Source organism: Cherax quadricarinatus, chromosome 10 (genome assembly GCF_038502225.1).
Source record: "Cherax quadricarinatus isolate ZL_2023a chromosome 10, ASM3850222v1, whole genome shotgun sequence".
In the NCBI taxonomy this organism is placed as follows: Eukaryota; Metazoa; Arthropoda; class Malacostraca; order Decapoda; family Parastacidae; genus Cherax; species Cherax quadricarinatus.
Genome location: NC_091301.1, coordinates 13,881,221 through 13,898,463, shown reverse-complemented (window position 1 = coordinate 13,898,463; position 17,243 = coordinate 13,881,221). Strand labels below are relative to the sequence as shown.

The 17,243-nt window shown below is 38.6% G+C and overlaps 1 protein-coding gene across 2 annotated transcripts in view; it reads left to right on the top strand.

Moving 5' to 3' along the window:
• Positions 1-17,243, top strand: part of kz (putative ATP-dependent RNA helicase kurz) — an 85,299-nt gene that overhangs the window by 60,105 nt on the left and 7,951 nt on the right. For both annotated transcript variants that reach the window (XM_070083656.1, XM_070083655.1), the window contains 5 exons: positions 1,392-1,512; positions 2,643-2,758; positions 6,617-6,732; positions 8,856-8,993; positions 9,592-9,760. In XM_070083656.1, coding sequence (XP_069939757.1) covers positions 1,392-1,512; positions 2,643-2,758; positions 6,617-6,732; positions 8,856-8,993; positions 9,592-9,760 — 660 coding nt within the window. The remainder of the gene's footprint in view (positions 1-1,391; positions 1,513-2,642; positions 2,759-6,616; positions 6,733-8,855; positions 8,994-9,591; positions 9,761-17,243) is intronic.

Genomic DNA, 17,243 nt, shown 5'->3' with positions numbered 1-17,243 from the left:
GACATGAGCTTCATTAAGGTGAAGTTTTTGCCTCCTAATACCACTCCTCTCCTGCAGCCCATGGACCAGCAGGTTATTGCAAACTTCAAAAAACTGTACACAAAAGCTCTGTTTGAAAGATGCTTTGTAGTGACCTCAGAAACTCAACTGACTCTAAGAGAGTTTTGGAGAGAGCACTTTAATATCCTCAATTGTGTAAACCTTATAGGTAAGGCTTGGGAGGGAGTGACTAAGAGGACCTTGAACTCTGCTTGGAAGAAACTGTGGCCAGAATGTGTAGACCAAAGGGATTTTGAAGGGTTTGAGGCTAACCCTGAGAGGATTATGCCAGTTGAGGAATCCATTGTGGCATTGGGAAAGTCCTTGGGGTTGGAGGTTAGTGGGGATGATGTGGAAGAGTTGGTGGAGGAGGATAATGAAGAACTAACCACTGATGAGCTGCTAGATCAACTTCAACAGCAAGAGGCCAGACCTGAGGAAACTGGTTTGGAGGAGGGGAGAGAGAAATTGAAGAAGTTGCCTACTACAAAGATTAAGGAAATCTGTGCAATGTGGCTGAAAGTGCAAACCTTTATGGATGAAAATCACCCTCACACAGCTATTGCAAGCCGTGCTGGTGACTATTACACTGACAATGTTGTGAAACACTTTAGGGAAGTCATGAAGGAACGAGAGGTACAGGCCACTATGGACAGATATGTTGTGCGACAGAAGTCCAGTGACTCAAGCTGGTCCTAGTGGCATTAAAAGAAGAAGGGAAGTAACCCCAGAAAAGGACTTGACACCTCAAGTCTTAATGGAAGGGGATTCCCCTTCTAAACACTAAGACTCTCTCCTCCTCCCATCCCATCAGTCATCACTAGATCTTCAATAAAGGTAAATGTCATGTAATTGTGCATGCCTTTTTCAGTTTGTGTGTATTAAAATTAATATTTCATGTGGTAAAAATTTTTTTTTTCATACTTTGGGGTGTCTTGCACGGATTAATTTGATTTCCATTATTTCTTACGGGGAAAATTCATTCGCATAACGATAATTTCGCATAGCAATGAGCTCTCAGGAACGGATTAATGTTGTTATGCGGGGGTCCACTGTAATTTGATTTTTTTTTTTTTTTTAATATTTTTTGGGTGTCTGGAATGGATTAATTTTATTTCCATTGTTTCTTATGGGGAAAATGGTTTCGCCATTCGGCAATTTCATCATTCGGCAAACTCTCTGGAATGGATTAGTCACGAAACTTGGGGGTCTGCTCTAATGGTAAAGTACTGTATTTTTTAATATGTGCATTTTGTGTGTGCTTATCTTGTTTGGATAGTTATTAATTTCTTACATAGAAGATGACTTATGATGTAATAGAGACATTACTTACTTTAGAAAATACTTGACAGATATAAAGGAATTGCTGAAATTCGCAAATTACGGCGACAGTTGACAAATGAAATCAACCTAATTATCCCATCATGTGACCTGATGCTTGATCCCCAGATGCCACCTCCTACTGATGACCAGGTAAAAGTGTTTGCTAAAAGCATTTTAACTAGTTTTTGGTACTAGAAAATGGGTAAATTTCTGAAACTGAGTGTTCTTTTAAGTATTATATACATATTTTTATTTCTGGTTAAATGACTGGCTTAACTTGAAAGAGGTAATGATTAAGCCATTTATGAGGGACACTGCTTATGCTGTTAAAAAATTGTAAGAATATAGGTTCTTAGTACTGTTGTTTTTCAACATAACACCTATCTCCCACCAAAGTAGAGTCCCCCATCCCTCCCCCCCCCAAAAAAAAAAAAAAAGGAAATACTCTATGAACTGCAACATCCCCAACCCTCCTTCAGAGTGCAGGCACTGTACCTCTCTTCTCTAGGACTCAAGTTTGCTTATCTGATTTACCTGAATCCCTTCATAAATGTTATAATATGTTGCTCACACTCTGACAGCATGTTAACCCACATGCTGGAAATATAAACACATATGCAGTATAATGTGATCCTTTATTGACTACGTTTCGCCCACACAGTGGGCTTTTTCAAGTCACAAACAGAACTACCTGGGGTGGAAAGAACGCGAGTATTTATAGTCAGGTTCAGAGTGCTGAGGTCAGGTGGAGAATGCTGCATCTGATGATGTACCGAGTGGGGTTATAGAGTCTAAAATCTTGGGTAGCTTTGAAAGGAGATTGGACAAGTTTGGATGCTCGAGCCCCTTGTACTTAAAACCATACATTATTAATTAGGGGGGAGAAAAAGTTCAGCATAGTATGCATTAAAGCAAGCGCAGTAATTTTCTTTGTATAGAAAATATAATGTGATATCTGGATCTGTTTGGGGATAACTTTTTTTTTTTTTTTTTTTTAGGCATTCTACATTTTTGTATGATTTACTAAAAGGATAGAGTTATCTACATGTATCAGTTTGTGCTCCATTTCTACTGTTCCTAAAATCCAACTCCCTTCCCTAATACTCTCATATTTTATCTTTCTTATGATGCACAACCATTTATACACAGACTGCCCATAGAGACAGCTCAGTTTTGACACTCCTCATATGCAAAACAACCAGTAAATAATATCAGTGATTAGGTGTAAGAGATTAAAAGTTCTTTGATGTACATTCTGTAATGTGTTACCTTTTCTTCAGGCTCGGCTACTGCGACAAATAGCACTGGCAGGCTTGGTTGATCATGTGGCACGTCGGGTGGATGATTGGGAACTGAAGACTCCAGAAGACAAACTGAAGTGGAGATATGCATACAGGTGAAAATTTTTAGTTTGCTGCTAAGTACTGTATGTGTAGCTAGAAATTGTATGTTGTTATTGACATTTAATATTTTTAACATACCAGCCATCTCCCATGGAGGTAGCTTGATCCAGATAGAGGAAAGTCTTTCAATGTTCCTTATTCAATCATTTTTCCCAGAAACATGCTGACATCACAGTTCAGATTCATTTAATGCATGAACCTATTTTGTGAAAGCTTCATAGTAACATTTTAATTGTATTGCACTGTAAAATTGCAATAAAAAATACTATACAGTAAACCTTTGTCTTACTGGACCTCGCTTTTAGAAGATACAGAAATATAGGTCATTTGATTCGTCAGTAACAAAGTATACTATTTACAGAATTTACAATCATGGCAAAGTAATCTTATCTTTGTTTTAAAAACATTGGCCGATTCCCACCAAGGCAGGGTGGCCTGAAAAAGAAAAACTTTCATCATCATTCACTCCATCACTGTCTTGCCAGAGAGGTGCTTTACACTACAATTATAAAACTGCAACGCTAACCCTTTCAGGGTCGAAAGGCCCTCTCCTAAACTTGTTCTCAGGGTTGAAAATTTTTTGGATAAAAGAAAATTTTTTTCTTATGAAATGATAGAGAATCTTTTCCTAATCATAATGACACCAAAAGTATGAAATTTGATGGAAAACTTACGGAATTATGTTCTCGCGAAGTTAGTGGTCTCGACGTTGTTTACACATCGGCGATTTCGCCCACGTAAGCCCTATTTTCAGCCAATTCCAGTGTACTAGTCTACAAAAATCATAACTATTTCACTAGAACTCTATTTTTTCTATCGAGTGGGTACAGGAAACCACCCATTTACCGAATTCAACTTTCCAATAAAGTGGTCAGAAATTGGCAGTTTTGCCAATTTCACACAAATTTCAAAAGATGCCAATTTCCAAATAGGGTCCAGAATAAACAAGACAGACATTCTTGGCACTAAAATAACATTTCCTCTGTTCATTAGTCACGTCCCCAGGCCCCTCTTACATTTCTTTTGCTTTCCACTTGGAATTTTTATTCTCACAAAAAATAGAAGATATACTGTTACGCAGACTACTGTATTAGTGTAGAAATAGAACAAATAATATCAGCGCACTTGTGAAAGAATATTAGACTCACCAGTTGACGTGTATTAGACGCATGGCATGATTTGTTTACTTTTGAACTTTGGCAAAAACCGAACATTTCTGCTACTTTGAGCTCAGTTTCAAGGTACTTTTCATTGTGAAACCAATCTAAATCATCTCAATTTCTGCAGTATGTCTTCCATTTTATAAAATGAGACCAGAAAAACTAGAATACAACCATAAATACCATACGAAAATACACTGCAAATTCACTGTTTTAAACCAAAAACACGGTCAAAGTTTTTTTCTCATTATGCACTGTGTGCTGCTCGATTTTTTTTTATGCTGTGCACACTGACCACATAGACCCCATTCTTTCATATGTAGGCTTACCAGCTTTCTCTCGCTAGATTTGAAGATGCTAGAATTTATGCGTACTAGTACATCAATAACCCTGGTGCATAAGACGTACTAGTATGCCGGAAACCCTGAAAGGGTTAACACTCCTCCTTCAGAGTGCAGACACTGTACTTCCCATCTCCAGGACTCGAGCCCAGCCTGCCGGTTTCCCTGAATCCCTTCATAAATGTTACTTTGCTCTCACTCCAACAGCATGTCAAGTATTAAAAACCATTTGTCTCCATTCACTCCTATCAAATACACTCATGCATGCTTGCTGGAAGTCCAAGCCTTTTGCACACAAAACCTCCTCTACCCCCTCCCTCCCTCCCACCCCTCCTAGGCCGACCCCTACCCCACCATCCCTCCACTACAGATTTATACACTCTCAAAGTCATTCTGTTTTGTTCCATTCTCTCTACATGTCCGAACCACCTCAACAACCCCTCCTCAGCCCTCTGGATAATAGTTTTCGTAATCCTGCACCTCCTCCTAATTTCCAAACTACGAATTCTCTGCCCTCAGACATGACATCTCCACTTCCTCCAGCCTTCTCCTCGTTGCAACATTCACCACCCATGCTTCACACCCAAATGAGAGTGTTGGTATAACTATAATCTCATACATTCCCCTCTCTGCTTCCACAGACAAAGTTTTTTGTCTCCACAGACTCCTCAGTGCACCACTCACCCTTTTCCCTTCATCAATTCTATGATTCACTTCGTCCTTCATAGACCCATCTGCTGACACGTCCACTCCTAAATATCTGAATACATTCACCTCCTCCATATTCTCTCCCTCCAATCTGATATCCAATCTTTCGTAACCTAATCTTTTTGTTATCCTCATCATCTTATTCTTTCCTATATTCACTTTTAATTTTCTTTTACATACCTACCAAATTCATCCATGAACCTCTGCAACTTCTCTTCAGAATCTCCCAAATGCAGTGTCATCAGCAAAGAGTGACTGTGACAACTCCCACTTTGTGTTAGACTCTTTATCTTTTAACTCCACACCTCTTGCCAAGACCCTCGCATTCACTTCTCTTACAACCCCATCTACAAATATATTGAACAACCACAGTGACATCACACATCCTTGTCTAAGACCTACTTTACTGGGAAATAATCTCCCTCTCTCCTACATATTCTAACCTGAGCCTCACTATCCTTATAAAAACTCTTCACTACTTTCAGTAACCTACCTCCTATACCATACACCTGCAACATCTGCCACATTGCCCTCCTATCCACCCTGTCATATACCTTTTTGAAATCCTTAAATGCCACAAAAACCTCTTTAGCCGCATCTAAATACTGTTCACCTATATGTTTTACTGTAAACACCTGGTCTACACACCCCCTACCTTTCCTAAAGCCTCCATTTTTATCTGCTATCCTACTCTGTCTTATCTTAATTCTTTCAATAATGACTCTACCATACACTTTACCAGGTATACTCAACAGACTTATTCCCCTATAATTTTTGCACTCTCTTTTATCCCCTTTGCCTTTATACAAAGGAACTATGCATGCTCTCTGCCAATCCCTAGGTACCTTACCCTCTTCCATACGTTTATTAAATAAATCTATCCACCATAATCGTCATTACTGGCCATCCTCTATGCCCTATTAGTCTGTTAAATCCTTTTTTTATTTTTTTTTTTTTTTTTAACAAGTCGGCTGTCTCCCACCAAGGCAGGGTGACCCAAAAGTTTTTAAGATGTGTATTGCCTTACTGAGGGGCAAGGTTTTATGACGGAAGCAGAGCATGTGTAATAGTTGTATACTGAGTTGCTGAGGATATGTAATAGTTGTATACTACATGACTACTCTGGTATAAATGTAGATGTGTATGTTAAGTGTATAAGCTTATCACAGTGGCTCTTCAGTTATCCGGTACCTTCAGAAGGTGGGGTGGATACGCAGAATTTTCAACAACACCTAATGATCACATATTTTTTATGGTCCCTTGTACTGCATGTTTCTTTTTTTGAATTAATGGTTTAACCCTTTCACTGTAGTGACCCCCCAAAAATAAGTGTTGACACTGTTGCGATTTAAAAAATTTTCCTCTTACATAGTAGTGAATCTTTTTCTGAAGGTAATAACACCAAAAAAATAAAATTTGATGAAAAACTTACTGAATTACACAAAAAAGTTAACTTTGATTAATTTATTCTAATGTTTGCAACATATAGCCAACTTTAAAGTTCTAACATATCCAGTCAACTTGTAAGAGGGTTAGCAGCATGTTCTTGAATTCTATGATCATAGCTGACCTCTGACTTGTTGATTTTTCACTGAGGAGATAAGGTAACTGCTTAAAATTGCATATTGCTTTGTTTCACCAGAACTCAAGACATGGAAGAGCCAGTATTCTTGCCATCATCCTCAGTTGTTCGAATAGACATGCCGAAGTGGGTTGTTTATCAAGAAATTCATGAGACACACAAAATGTTCATGAGAAGTAAGTACAGTTTAATGTTAAGTATTATTTGTGGAGATGCCGTCCGTGTCTAAGGGTAATGTGTGGTGTAAATATTATGCAGAGAATTCATAGTGTGGAAATTATTAAGAGGTGTGGAGTTACTGAAAGTATTATTCAGAGGGGTGAAGAGGGGTTGTTGAGGTGATTTGATCATTTAGAGAGGATGGAGCAAAATAGGATGACTTGGAAGGTGTATAAATCTGTAGTAGAGGGGAGGAGGGGTAGGGGTCATCCTAGGAAAGGATGGAGGGAGGAGGTAAAAGATGTTTTGCGTGCTGGGGACTTGGATGTGCGGCAGGCATGTGTGAGCATGTTAGAGAGGAGTGAATGGAGGCAAGTGGTTTTTGGGACCTGACGAGCTGTTGAAGTGTGAGCAGGGTAATATTTTGTGAAGGGTTTAAAGTCCTGGAGGTGGGAAGTATAATGCCTGCACTTTAACCCCTTGACTGTCGCAACCCCCAATCCTGAAGTGTCTCCTGGTGTCGCAAAATTTAAAAAAAAAAAAAAAATTATTTTTTCTTATGAAATGATAGAGAATCTTTTCCTGATTGTAATGACACCAAAAACACGAAATTTGATGGAAAACTGATGGAATTACGCTCTCGCAAAGTTAGCGACCTCGGCGATATTTACAAATCGGCAATTTCGCCCACTTTGAGCCCTATTTTCGGCTAATTCCGTTGTTCCAGTCGACCAAACTCATAGCTATTTCTTTAGAACTCCATTTTTTCTATCGACTGAGTACAAGAAACTGCCCATTTACCGATTTCAACTACCCAATAACGTGGTCAGAAGTATGCAATTTGGCCAATTTCACGAAAATTAAAAAATATGACAATTTCAAAATAAGGTCCAGAATGAACAATGCAGACATTCCTGGGTCTAAAATAACATTTTCTTTGTTCATCAGTCACGTCTCCAAGCCCCTCTGATATTACTCTTGCTTCCTATTTTGAATATTTATTCAAACAAAAAGAGAAGATTTACTGTTATGCAGACTACTGCAATACTGTAATAATTGTATAAATAACATCAACCCATTCATGACTGCATATTGGAATGGCTAGTTGGACATTTATTGGATAATGACATCATTTGTTTACTTTTGAACATCGGGAAAAATCAAACATTTCCCCTACTTTGAGCTCCATTTCCAGGTTCTTTTTATAGTAAAATCAATCAAAATCACCTCTATTTCTATAATATGTTTTCCATTCTATCAAATGAGACCAAGAAAACGAGAATACAACCATAAATACTACACGAAAATAGACCACAAAGTCGGCATTTTAATTAAAAAAAAAACGGTCGGAGTTTTTTTTCTCATTATGCACTTTATGCTCCAGGATTTTTTTTATATGGTGCACACTGACCACACAGACCCATTCTCTCACATGTGGGCCTACCAGCTTTCTCCTGCTTGATTTGAAGCCGCTAGAATTTATGAGTATATATATGTCAAACACGGTACCTCGTAAGACGTATATATACGACCTCGACAGTCAAAAGGTTAAAGGAGGGGTTTGGGATATTGGCTGTTTTGAGTGACATTTGAACTGTCATATGTGGGCCCCTCTACAAAGACAGTGATTATGTATGAATGATGGTGAAAGTGTTTCTTCCTTTTTTGGATCACCCTGCCACGGTGGGATACTGCCGATGTGTTAAGAAAAACAAAAAAAGCTGTCCTGGTCTTTGGTCCTTTTCAGATTCCTCATTTAATTAATTATTGAGGCTTCTCTAGCTTATTTATGTAACAAGTAATTTTAATGCTTGATGTTGTGTTTCATCAGTTATTAATCTTAAGTTAATTTTAAGCCTGCCCATAATGCTCTGCATACAAGGGGCTTTGGCATGTTGCACTTAACTGTATTCATTTGTACTACTCTGTATCATGTTCAAATTAATAAATAAATAAAATAAATAAATAAATGAAAGATACTTTGTGTATGTGTGTAATTCTTCATGTATAACTTTTATTAGTTTATACAAACTTGATGCAAGAGTCCTTCTTACAACCTTAGGTGCACTGCTCATTTTGTTTTTTCTTTTTTTTAAATTTAGAGATACTCTTACTTATAAGTATATTTTTTTGTTTGCAGATGTAACAGTTATCGAGCCAGAATGGCTAGCAGTCTTTGCACCAAACCTTTGCACCTTTTCACCACCTTTGGAGTCTCCTGAGCCTCGCTACGATGCTGACAGGGATCAAATAGTTTGCCACAGAAAAGCCTCCTTTGGTACTTATATCCAGGACTACAGAGTTCTTACCTTTTATTATAATGTAAATCAGTGAGAAAGAGAAATTAATTTTTTGTATAGTAATAATTTTTGCTTATTCATTATTGAGCAAAGTATTTTACTTGTACATTATTGCTAACACACATAAACCTCTTCTTCATAAGGAGGTTATAAAAAGCAGTTCATGAAGCTAGTGTGGTTTTGTTGATTGACTTGTTTATTAGATCACTAATCTTAAGCTTGCTACATGAAGTGGTACTATGCTAAGCTATAATGTCTTTACTTCAAATTAGCAGTCACTTTAGGGTCAGTGTTGAAAAGAATCTTTCATCCATAAGCCAGGCATATTGTAAGAGGCAACTAAAATGCCTGGAGCAAGGGGCTAGTAACCGCTTCTCGTATACAAATTTTTGAATGTAAAAAGAAGATAAACTTTATAGTTTTCTTCGTTTTTGAGTCACCCTGCCTAAGTGGGAGACAGCTGGTATGTTTTAAAAAAAAAATCTGCATATCTATGCACTCCTGAAGATGTATTGCTCATATTTATTATATAAATTGGGTGATGTGTAATGACCGGTGTCCTTATGTATATGACAGGTCCAGCAGTGTGGGATATCTCGGAGGTGGAGGTAGAATATCCTCGTGGCCAAGATCTGTTCAAGTGGGTAGCTTATTACTTCATGCTGGGCCATTTGTGTTCACCCCTCAAAGCCTTTGTTGAGCATATTTATGAACCCCGGACTCTTGTTAACCCAGTTGCTATAAGGTAAGAAAAAGTAGCATACAGCATTTTATTTTGAGGTTAAAACAAATCAAGAATTTGTGTGTGCAAGCATTATCTAAATTTTTGTAGGAGTATTTTGTAGGAGTATGCTATGTTTATTATAGTAAATAGATTATAAAAAATATATATACTGTGCTGTACATGGCAAGAAATTCACATGTTCCATGAAAATTGAAAATTGAAAATTAAAACACTGTTCCAGAAATTGATTTTTTTTTTTAACACATCAGCCGTTTCCCACTGAGGCAGGGTAACCCGAAAGAGAAGAAACGTAAAATTTTAAACTGAAAAAATAGTTTACAAAAGAAGTTGAGGTCACTCAGCACTTACCATGATCGCCAAGGTAAATTAACAGGAAAAATGTAGAATGGCACTGAACTTAACCTTTAAACTGTCCAAACATGGATCTACGTTCACTTGCGTAGTGCTCTGAATTTTTTTTTTTTTTTTTTTTTTAAATAAAGTACATTTTTCCCAGCATCCCCGAATTTTGTCACACTGTTCACACTGAGTGCACAGACCCATTCTCTCATGTCTAGACAACTCAGGCTTATCATGCCAAGATTGAAAGTATGTAAAATAAAACGTAGATCTACGTTCGGAGCGCTGCGCGTGTGAACGAAGATCTATGTTTATAGACAATTTAAGGGTTAGAGCATATTGGGCTCTTCACTCCAAGCCTTTAACCCCTTGACTGTTGCAACCCCCAATCCTGAGGTGTCTCCTGGTGTCGCAAAATTTAAAAAAAAAATATATATATATTTTTTCTCATGAAATGATAGAGAATATTTTCCCAATTGTAATGACACCAAAAAAAAAAATGAAATTTGATGGAAAACTGATGGAATTACGCTCTCGCGAAGTTAGCAACCTTGGCAATATTTACAAATCGGCGATTTTGCCCACTTTGAGCCCTATTTTTGACTAATTCCATTGTTCCAGTCGACCAAACTCATAGCTATTTCTTTAGAACGTCATTTTTTCTATCGATTGAGTACAAGAAACTGCCCATTTACCGATTTCAACTACCCAATAACGTTGTCAGAAATTTGCAGTTTGGCCAATTTCACGAAAATTAAAAAATATGACAACTTCAAAATAAGGTCCAGAATGAATAATACAGACATTCCTGGCTCTACAATAACATTTTCTTTGTTCATCAGTCACATCTCCAGGCCCCTCTGTTATAACTCTTGCTTTCTATTTTGAATTTTTATTCAAACAAAAAATAGAAGATTTACTGTTATGCAGACTACTGCAACACTGTAATAATTGTACATATAATGTCAACCCATTCATGACTGCATATTGGAATGGCTAGTTGGACATTTATTGGACAATGACATCATTTGTTTACTTTTGAACATCGGCAAAAATCAAACATTTCCCCTACTTTGAGCTCCATTTCCAGGTTCTTTTTATAGTAAAACCAATCAAAATCACCTCTATTTCTACAATATGTTTTCCATTCTATCAAATGAGACCAAGAAAATGAGAATACAACCATAAATACTATACAGAAATAGACCACAAAGTTGGCATTTTAATTAAAAAAAAAAGGTCAGAGTTTTTTTTTCTCATTATGCACTGCATGCTCCAGGATTTTTTTATATGGTGCACACTGACCACACAGACCCATTCTCACATGTGGGCCTACCAGCTTTCTCCTGCTTGATTTGAAGCCGCCATAATTTGAGTACACCTACCATCCGACTTACGACCTGCTCGACTTACGACCACTCAACTTATGACCATGTTTTTTATTTCAAATTTCTGGGAAATAAACAACTATTTGTGTTGTATACAGTGTTTATCCTAAACCTTACAGTATAAAATGCAGTACTAACAGCATAAAAAGTAAAGTAAAGCATGAATACGAAAATAAAACAATAAAATAAAGTCATTACAAAAATGTGATGTTGATATTCAGTAGTAAAGTTCGCCTTACGACCATTTCGACTTACGACCGGTTTCTTGGAACCGAACTCGGTCGTAAGTCGGATGGTAGGTGTATATATATGTCAAACACGGTACCTCGTAAGACGTATATATACATACGACCGAAACAGTCAAAGGGTTAAATGAGTTAAATGTTATTCCACATTTTTCATAGTTATTTCTCAAATGACCAATGAAGTCCTTGGCGACCTCAAACAGCATTTGCCAACCGTCTTTCAGGTTATTGGAAATGTATTGTGATATGCAGCATATTATATACAGTGGACCCCTGGTGTTCGTCCAGTGCGGAAATCGTACAGTTTAGATTTCGAGCACTCTTTTCAGCAAAATTTCCCCCGGATTTCATACATCGGCTCGGAAATCGATGGCATCGAATGTGTCCACCTGGCCTCTCATATGTTCGTGACTCACTCTTGGGCACATTAAATGTCTTATTTTACGTTAATATAGACATTTTCATTAATCCACCTATGATATTTTCTTCAAAATTATGTAAGAAACATGTTACATAACATATAAACATGCAATGTTTATATGCGATGTATTTTTTTTTTTAACACATCAGCCGATTCCCACCAAGGCAGGGTGACCTGAAAAAGAAAAACTTCCATCATCATTCACTCCATCACTGTCTTGCCAGAAGGGTGCTTTAAACTACAGTTATAAAACTGCAACATTAACACCTCTCCTTCAGAGTGCAGACACTGTACTTCCAGGACTCAAGTCCGACCTGTCTGTTTCCCTGTATCGCTTCATAAATGTTACTTTGCTCACACTCCAACAGCACATCAAGTATTAAAAACCATTTGTCTCCATTCTTTCTTTCCTTTCAACACACTGGCCGTATCCCACCAAGGCGGGGTGACCCAAAAGGAAAAACAAAAATTTCTCCTTTTACATTTAGTAATATATACAGGAGAAGGGGTTACTAGCCCCTTGCTCCTGGCATTTTAGTTGCCTCTTACAACATGCATGGCTTACGGAGGAAGAATTCTGTTCCACTTACCCGTGGTGGTAAAAGGAAATAAACAAGAACAAGAACTAGTAAGAAAATAGAAGAAAACCCAGAGGGGTGTGTATATATATGCTTGTACATGTATGTGTAGTGTGACCTAAGTGTAAGTAGAAGTAGCAAGACATACCTGAAACCTTGCATGTTTATGAGACAGAAAAATGGACACCAGCAATCCTACTATCATGTAAAGCAATTACAGGTTTTTGTTTTACATTCACTTGGCAGGATGGTAGTACCTCCCTGGGCAGTTGCTGTCTACCAACCTACTACCTATTGTCTCCATTCACTCCTGTCCAATAAGCTCATGCATGCTTGCTGGAAGTCCAAGCCCCTTACACACAAAGCCTCCTTTACCCCCTCCCTCCAACCTTTCCTAGGCCGACCCCTACCCCGCCTTCCCTCCACTACAGATTTATACACTCTCAAAGTCATTCTGTTTCATTCCATTCTCTCTACATATCCAAACCACCTCAACAACTCTTCCTCAGCCCTATGGATATTAGTTTTGGTAATCCAGCACCTCCTAATTTCCAAACTACGATTTCTCTGCATTATATTCACACCACACATTGCCCTCAGACATGACATCTCCACTGCCTCCAGCCTTCTCTTCATTGCAACATTCATCACCCATGCTTCACACCCAAATAAGAGTGTTGGTATAACTATACTCTCATACATTCCCCTCTTTGCTTCCTCAGACAAAGTTCTTTGTCTCCACAGACTCCTAAGTGCACCACTCACCCTTTTTCCCTCATCAGTTCTATGATTCACCTCATCCTTCATAGACCCATCTGCTGATACATCCATTCCTAAATATCTGAATACATTCACCTCCTCCATATTCTCTCCCTCCAATACAGTGGACCCCCGCATACCGATGGCATCACATAACGATTAATCCGCATACCGCTTGCTTTAATCGCAAAAATTTTGCCTCGCATACCGCTTAAAAACCCGCTCACCGATTTTCGTCCGAGATGCGTCCAATGTGCGCCCTCAGCCAGCCTCACATGTGCCGCCGGTATCATTGTTTACCAGCCAGCCTCCGCGGTAACATCCAAGCATACAATCGGAATATTTCGTATTATTACAGTGTTTTCGGTGCTTTTTCTGGAAAATAAGTGACCATGGGCCCCAAGAAAGCTTCTAGTGCCAACCCTACAGCAATAAGGGTGAGAATTACAATAGAGATGAAGAAAAAGATCATTGATAAGTATGAAAGTGGAGTGCGTGTCTCCAAGCTGGCCAAGTTGTATAATAAACCCCAATCAACCATCGCTACTATTGGTGGTACAGCTGCTGCTGCTGTAGCATCGTTTGCTGCTGCTGCTGTAGCATCGTCTGCTGCTGCTGCTGCTGCTGTAGCATCGTCTGTTGCTGCTGTACCACCGTCAGCTGTTGCTGCTGTACCACCGTCAGCTGCTGCTGCTGCTGTAGCATCGTCTGCTGCTGCTGTAGCATCGTCTGCTGCTGCTGTAACATCGTCTGTTGCTGCTGTAGCATCGTTTGCTGCTGCTGTAGCATCGTCTGTTGCTGCTGTACCACCGTCAGCTGCTGCTGCTGCTGTAGCATCGTCTGCTGCTGCTGTAGCATCGTCTGCTGCTGCTGTAGCATCGTCTGTTGCTGCTGTACCACCGTCAGCTGCTGCTGCTGCTGTAGCACCGTTGTTGGTGTGGCTTATTGAGAATACCAAGAAACAATTAACCCCAGAGGATTTGCCACCCAGGATAACCCAAAAAAGTCAGTGTCATTGAAGACTGTCTAACTTATTTCCATTGGGGTCCTTAATCTTGTCTCCCAGGATGCAACCCACACCAGTCCACTAACACCCAGGTGAACAGGGAAAAATGCCTGGAACTAGTGCTCATATTGGTGAATTTAAAGCCAGCAAAGGTTAGTTTGAGAGATTTAAGAATCGTAGTGGCATACACAGTGTGATAAGGCCTGTTCTGGAAGAAAATGCCAAACAGGACCTACAGTACTCAGGAGGAAAAGGCACTCCCCGGACACAGTGTCTCATCAGTCATTGCTGCATCTTCAATAAAGGTAAGTGTCATTTATTCTTCATTTAGTAGACTAGTACATGCACAATATATACTGTGCATGTACTACTCTACTATTGTGCATGTATCCTTCTCTTTGTGTGTAGGAAAATGTATATTTCATGTGGTAAAATTTTTTTTTTCATACTTTTGGGTGTCTTGCACGGATTAATTTGATTTCCATTATTTCTTATGGGGAAAATTCATTCGCATACCGATTATTTCGCATAACAATGACCCCTCTTGCACGGATTAAAATCGGTATGCGGGGGTCCACTGTATGATATCCAATCTTTCATCATCTGATCTTTTTGTTATCCTCATCACCTTACTCTTTCCTATATTCACTTTTAATTTTATTGTTACATACCCTACCGAATTCATCCATCAACCTCTGCAACTTCTCTTCAGAATCCCCCAACTGCACAGTGTCATCAGCAGAGAGCAATGGTGACAACTCCCACTTTGTGTTTGATTCTTTATCTTTTAACTCCACACCTCTTGCCAAGACCTTTGCATTCACTTCTCTTACAATCCCATCTATAAATATATTGAACAACCACAATGACATCACGCATCTTTGTCTAAGGCCCACTCTTACTGGAAAATAATCTCCCTTTCTCCTACATACTCTATCCTGAGCCTCACTATCCTCGTAAAAACTCTTCACCTCTTTCAGTAACCTACCTCCTATACCATACACCTGCAATATCTGCCACATTGCCCCCCCCCCCATACACCTTGTTATATGCATTTTCCAAATCCATAAATACCACAAATACCTCTTTAGCCCTATCTAAATACTGTTCACCTATATGTTTCACTGTAAACACTTGGTCTGTACACCCCCTACCTTTCCTAAAGCCTCCTTGTTCATCTGCTATCGTACTCTCAATTCTTTCAATAATAACTCTACCATACACTTTACCAGGTATACTCAACAGAATTATTCCCCTATAATTTTTGCACTCTCTTTTGTCCCCTTTGCCTTTATACTGAAGAATTATGCACGCTTTCTGGCAATTCCTAGGTACCTTATCCTCTTCTATACATTTATTAAATAATAACACCAACCACTCCAAAAGTATATCCCCACCTGCTTTAACATTTCTGTCTTTATCCCATCAATCCCAGCTGCCTTACCCCGTTTCATTCTACCCAGTGCCTCACAAACTTCCCTCACACTCACAACTGGCTCTTCCTCACTCCTACAAGATGTTATTCCTCTTGCCCTATACACGAAATCACAGCTTCCCCATCCTCATTAACATTTAACAGTTCCTCAGAATATTCCCTCCATCTTTCCGATACCTCTAACTCTCCATTTAATAACTCTCCTCTCCTATTTTTAACTGTCTCTCCTATTTTTAACTGTCAAATCCATTTGTTCCCTAGGCAGCCTTAACTTATTAATCTCACTCCAAAACTTTTTCTTATTTTCAACAAAATTTGTTGATAACATCTCACCCACTCTTACTTACATTTGCTCTCTTTTTACATTGCTTCAACACTCTCTTCACCTCTCTTTTTCTCTCCATATACTCTTCCCTCATTGCATCACTTCTACTTTGTAAAAACCTCTCATATACTAACTTTTTCTCCCTTACTACTTTCTTTACATCATTCCACCAATCACTCTTCTTCCCTCCTGCACCCACTTTTCTGTAACCACGAACTTCTGCTGAACACTCTAACACTACGTTCTTAGCCCTTTCAGGGTCGGCAGGCCCTCTCCTAAACTTGTTCTCAGGGTCAGAAATTTTTCAAAAAAAAAAAATTATTTTTTCTTATGAAATGATAGAGAATCTTTTCCCGATCATAATGACACCAAAAGTATGAAATTTGAAGGAAAACTCATGGAATTATGCTCTCGTGAAGTTAGCGGTCTCGGCGATGTTGACGCATCGGCGATTTCACTCATTTTGAGTCCTATTTTTGGCTAATTCCAATGTACCCGTCAACAAAAATCATAACTGTTTTGCTAGAACTCCATTTTTTCTATCGATTGAGTACAAGAAACCACCCATTTACCGATTTCAACTATCCAATAAAGTGGTCAGAAATTGGCAATTTTGCCAATTTCACTCAAATTTCAAAAGATGCCAATTTCCAAATAGGGTCCAGAATAAACAAGACAGACATTCCTGGCACTAAAATAGCATTTCCTCTGTTCATCAGTCACGTCCCCAGGCCTCTGTTACATTTCTTTTGCTTCCCACTTTGAATTTTTATTCTTATAAAAAATAGAGGATTTACGGTTATGCAGACTACTGCATTAGTGTAGAAATGGTGTAGAAATGGTATAAATATATCAGCTCACTTGTGAAAGAATATTAGACTCACCAGTTGATGTGTATTAGACATATGGCATGATTTGTTTACTTTTGAACTTTGGCAAAAATCGAACATTTCTGCTACTTTGAGCTCAATTTCAAGTACTTTTCAT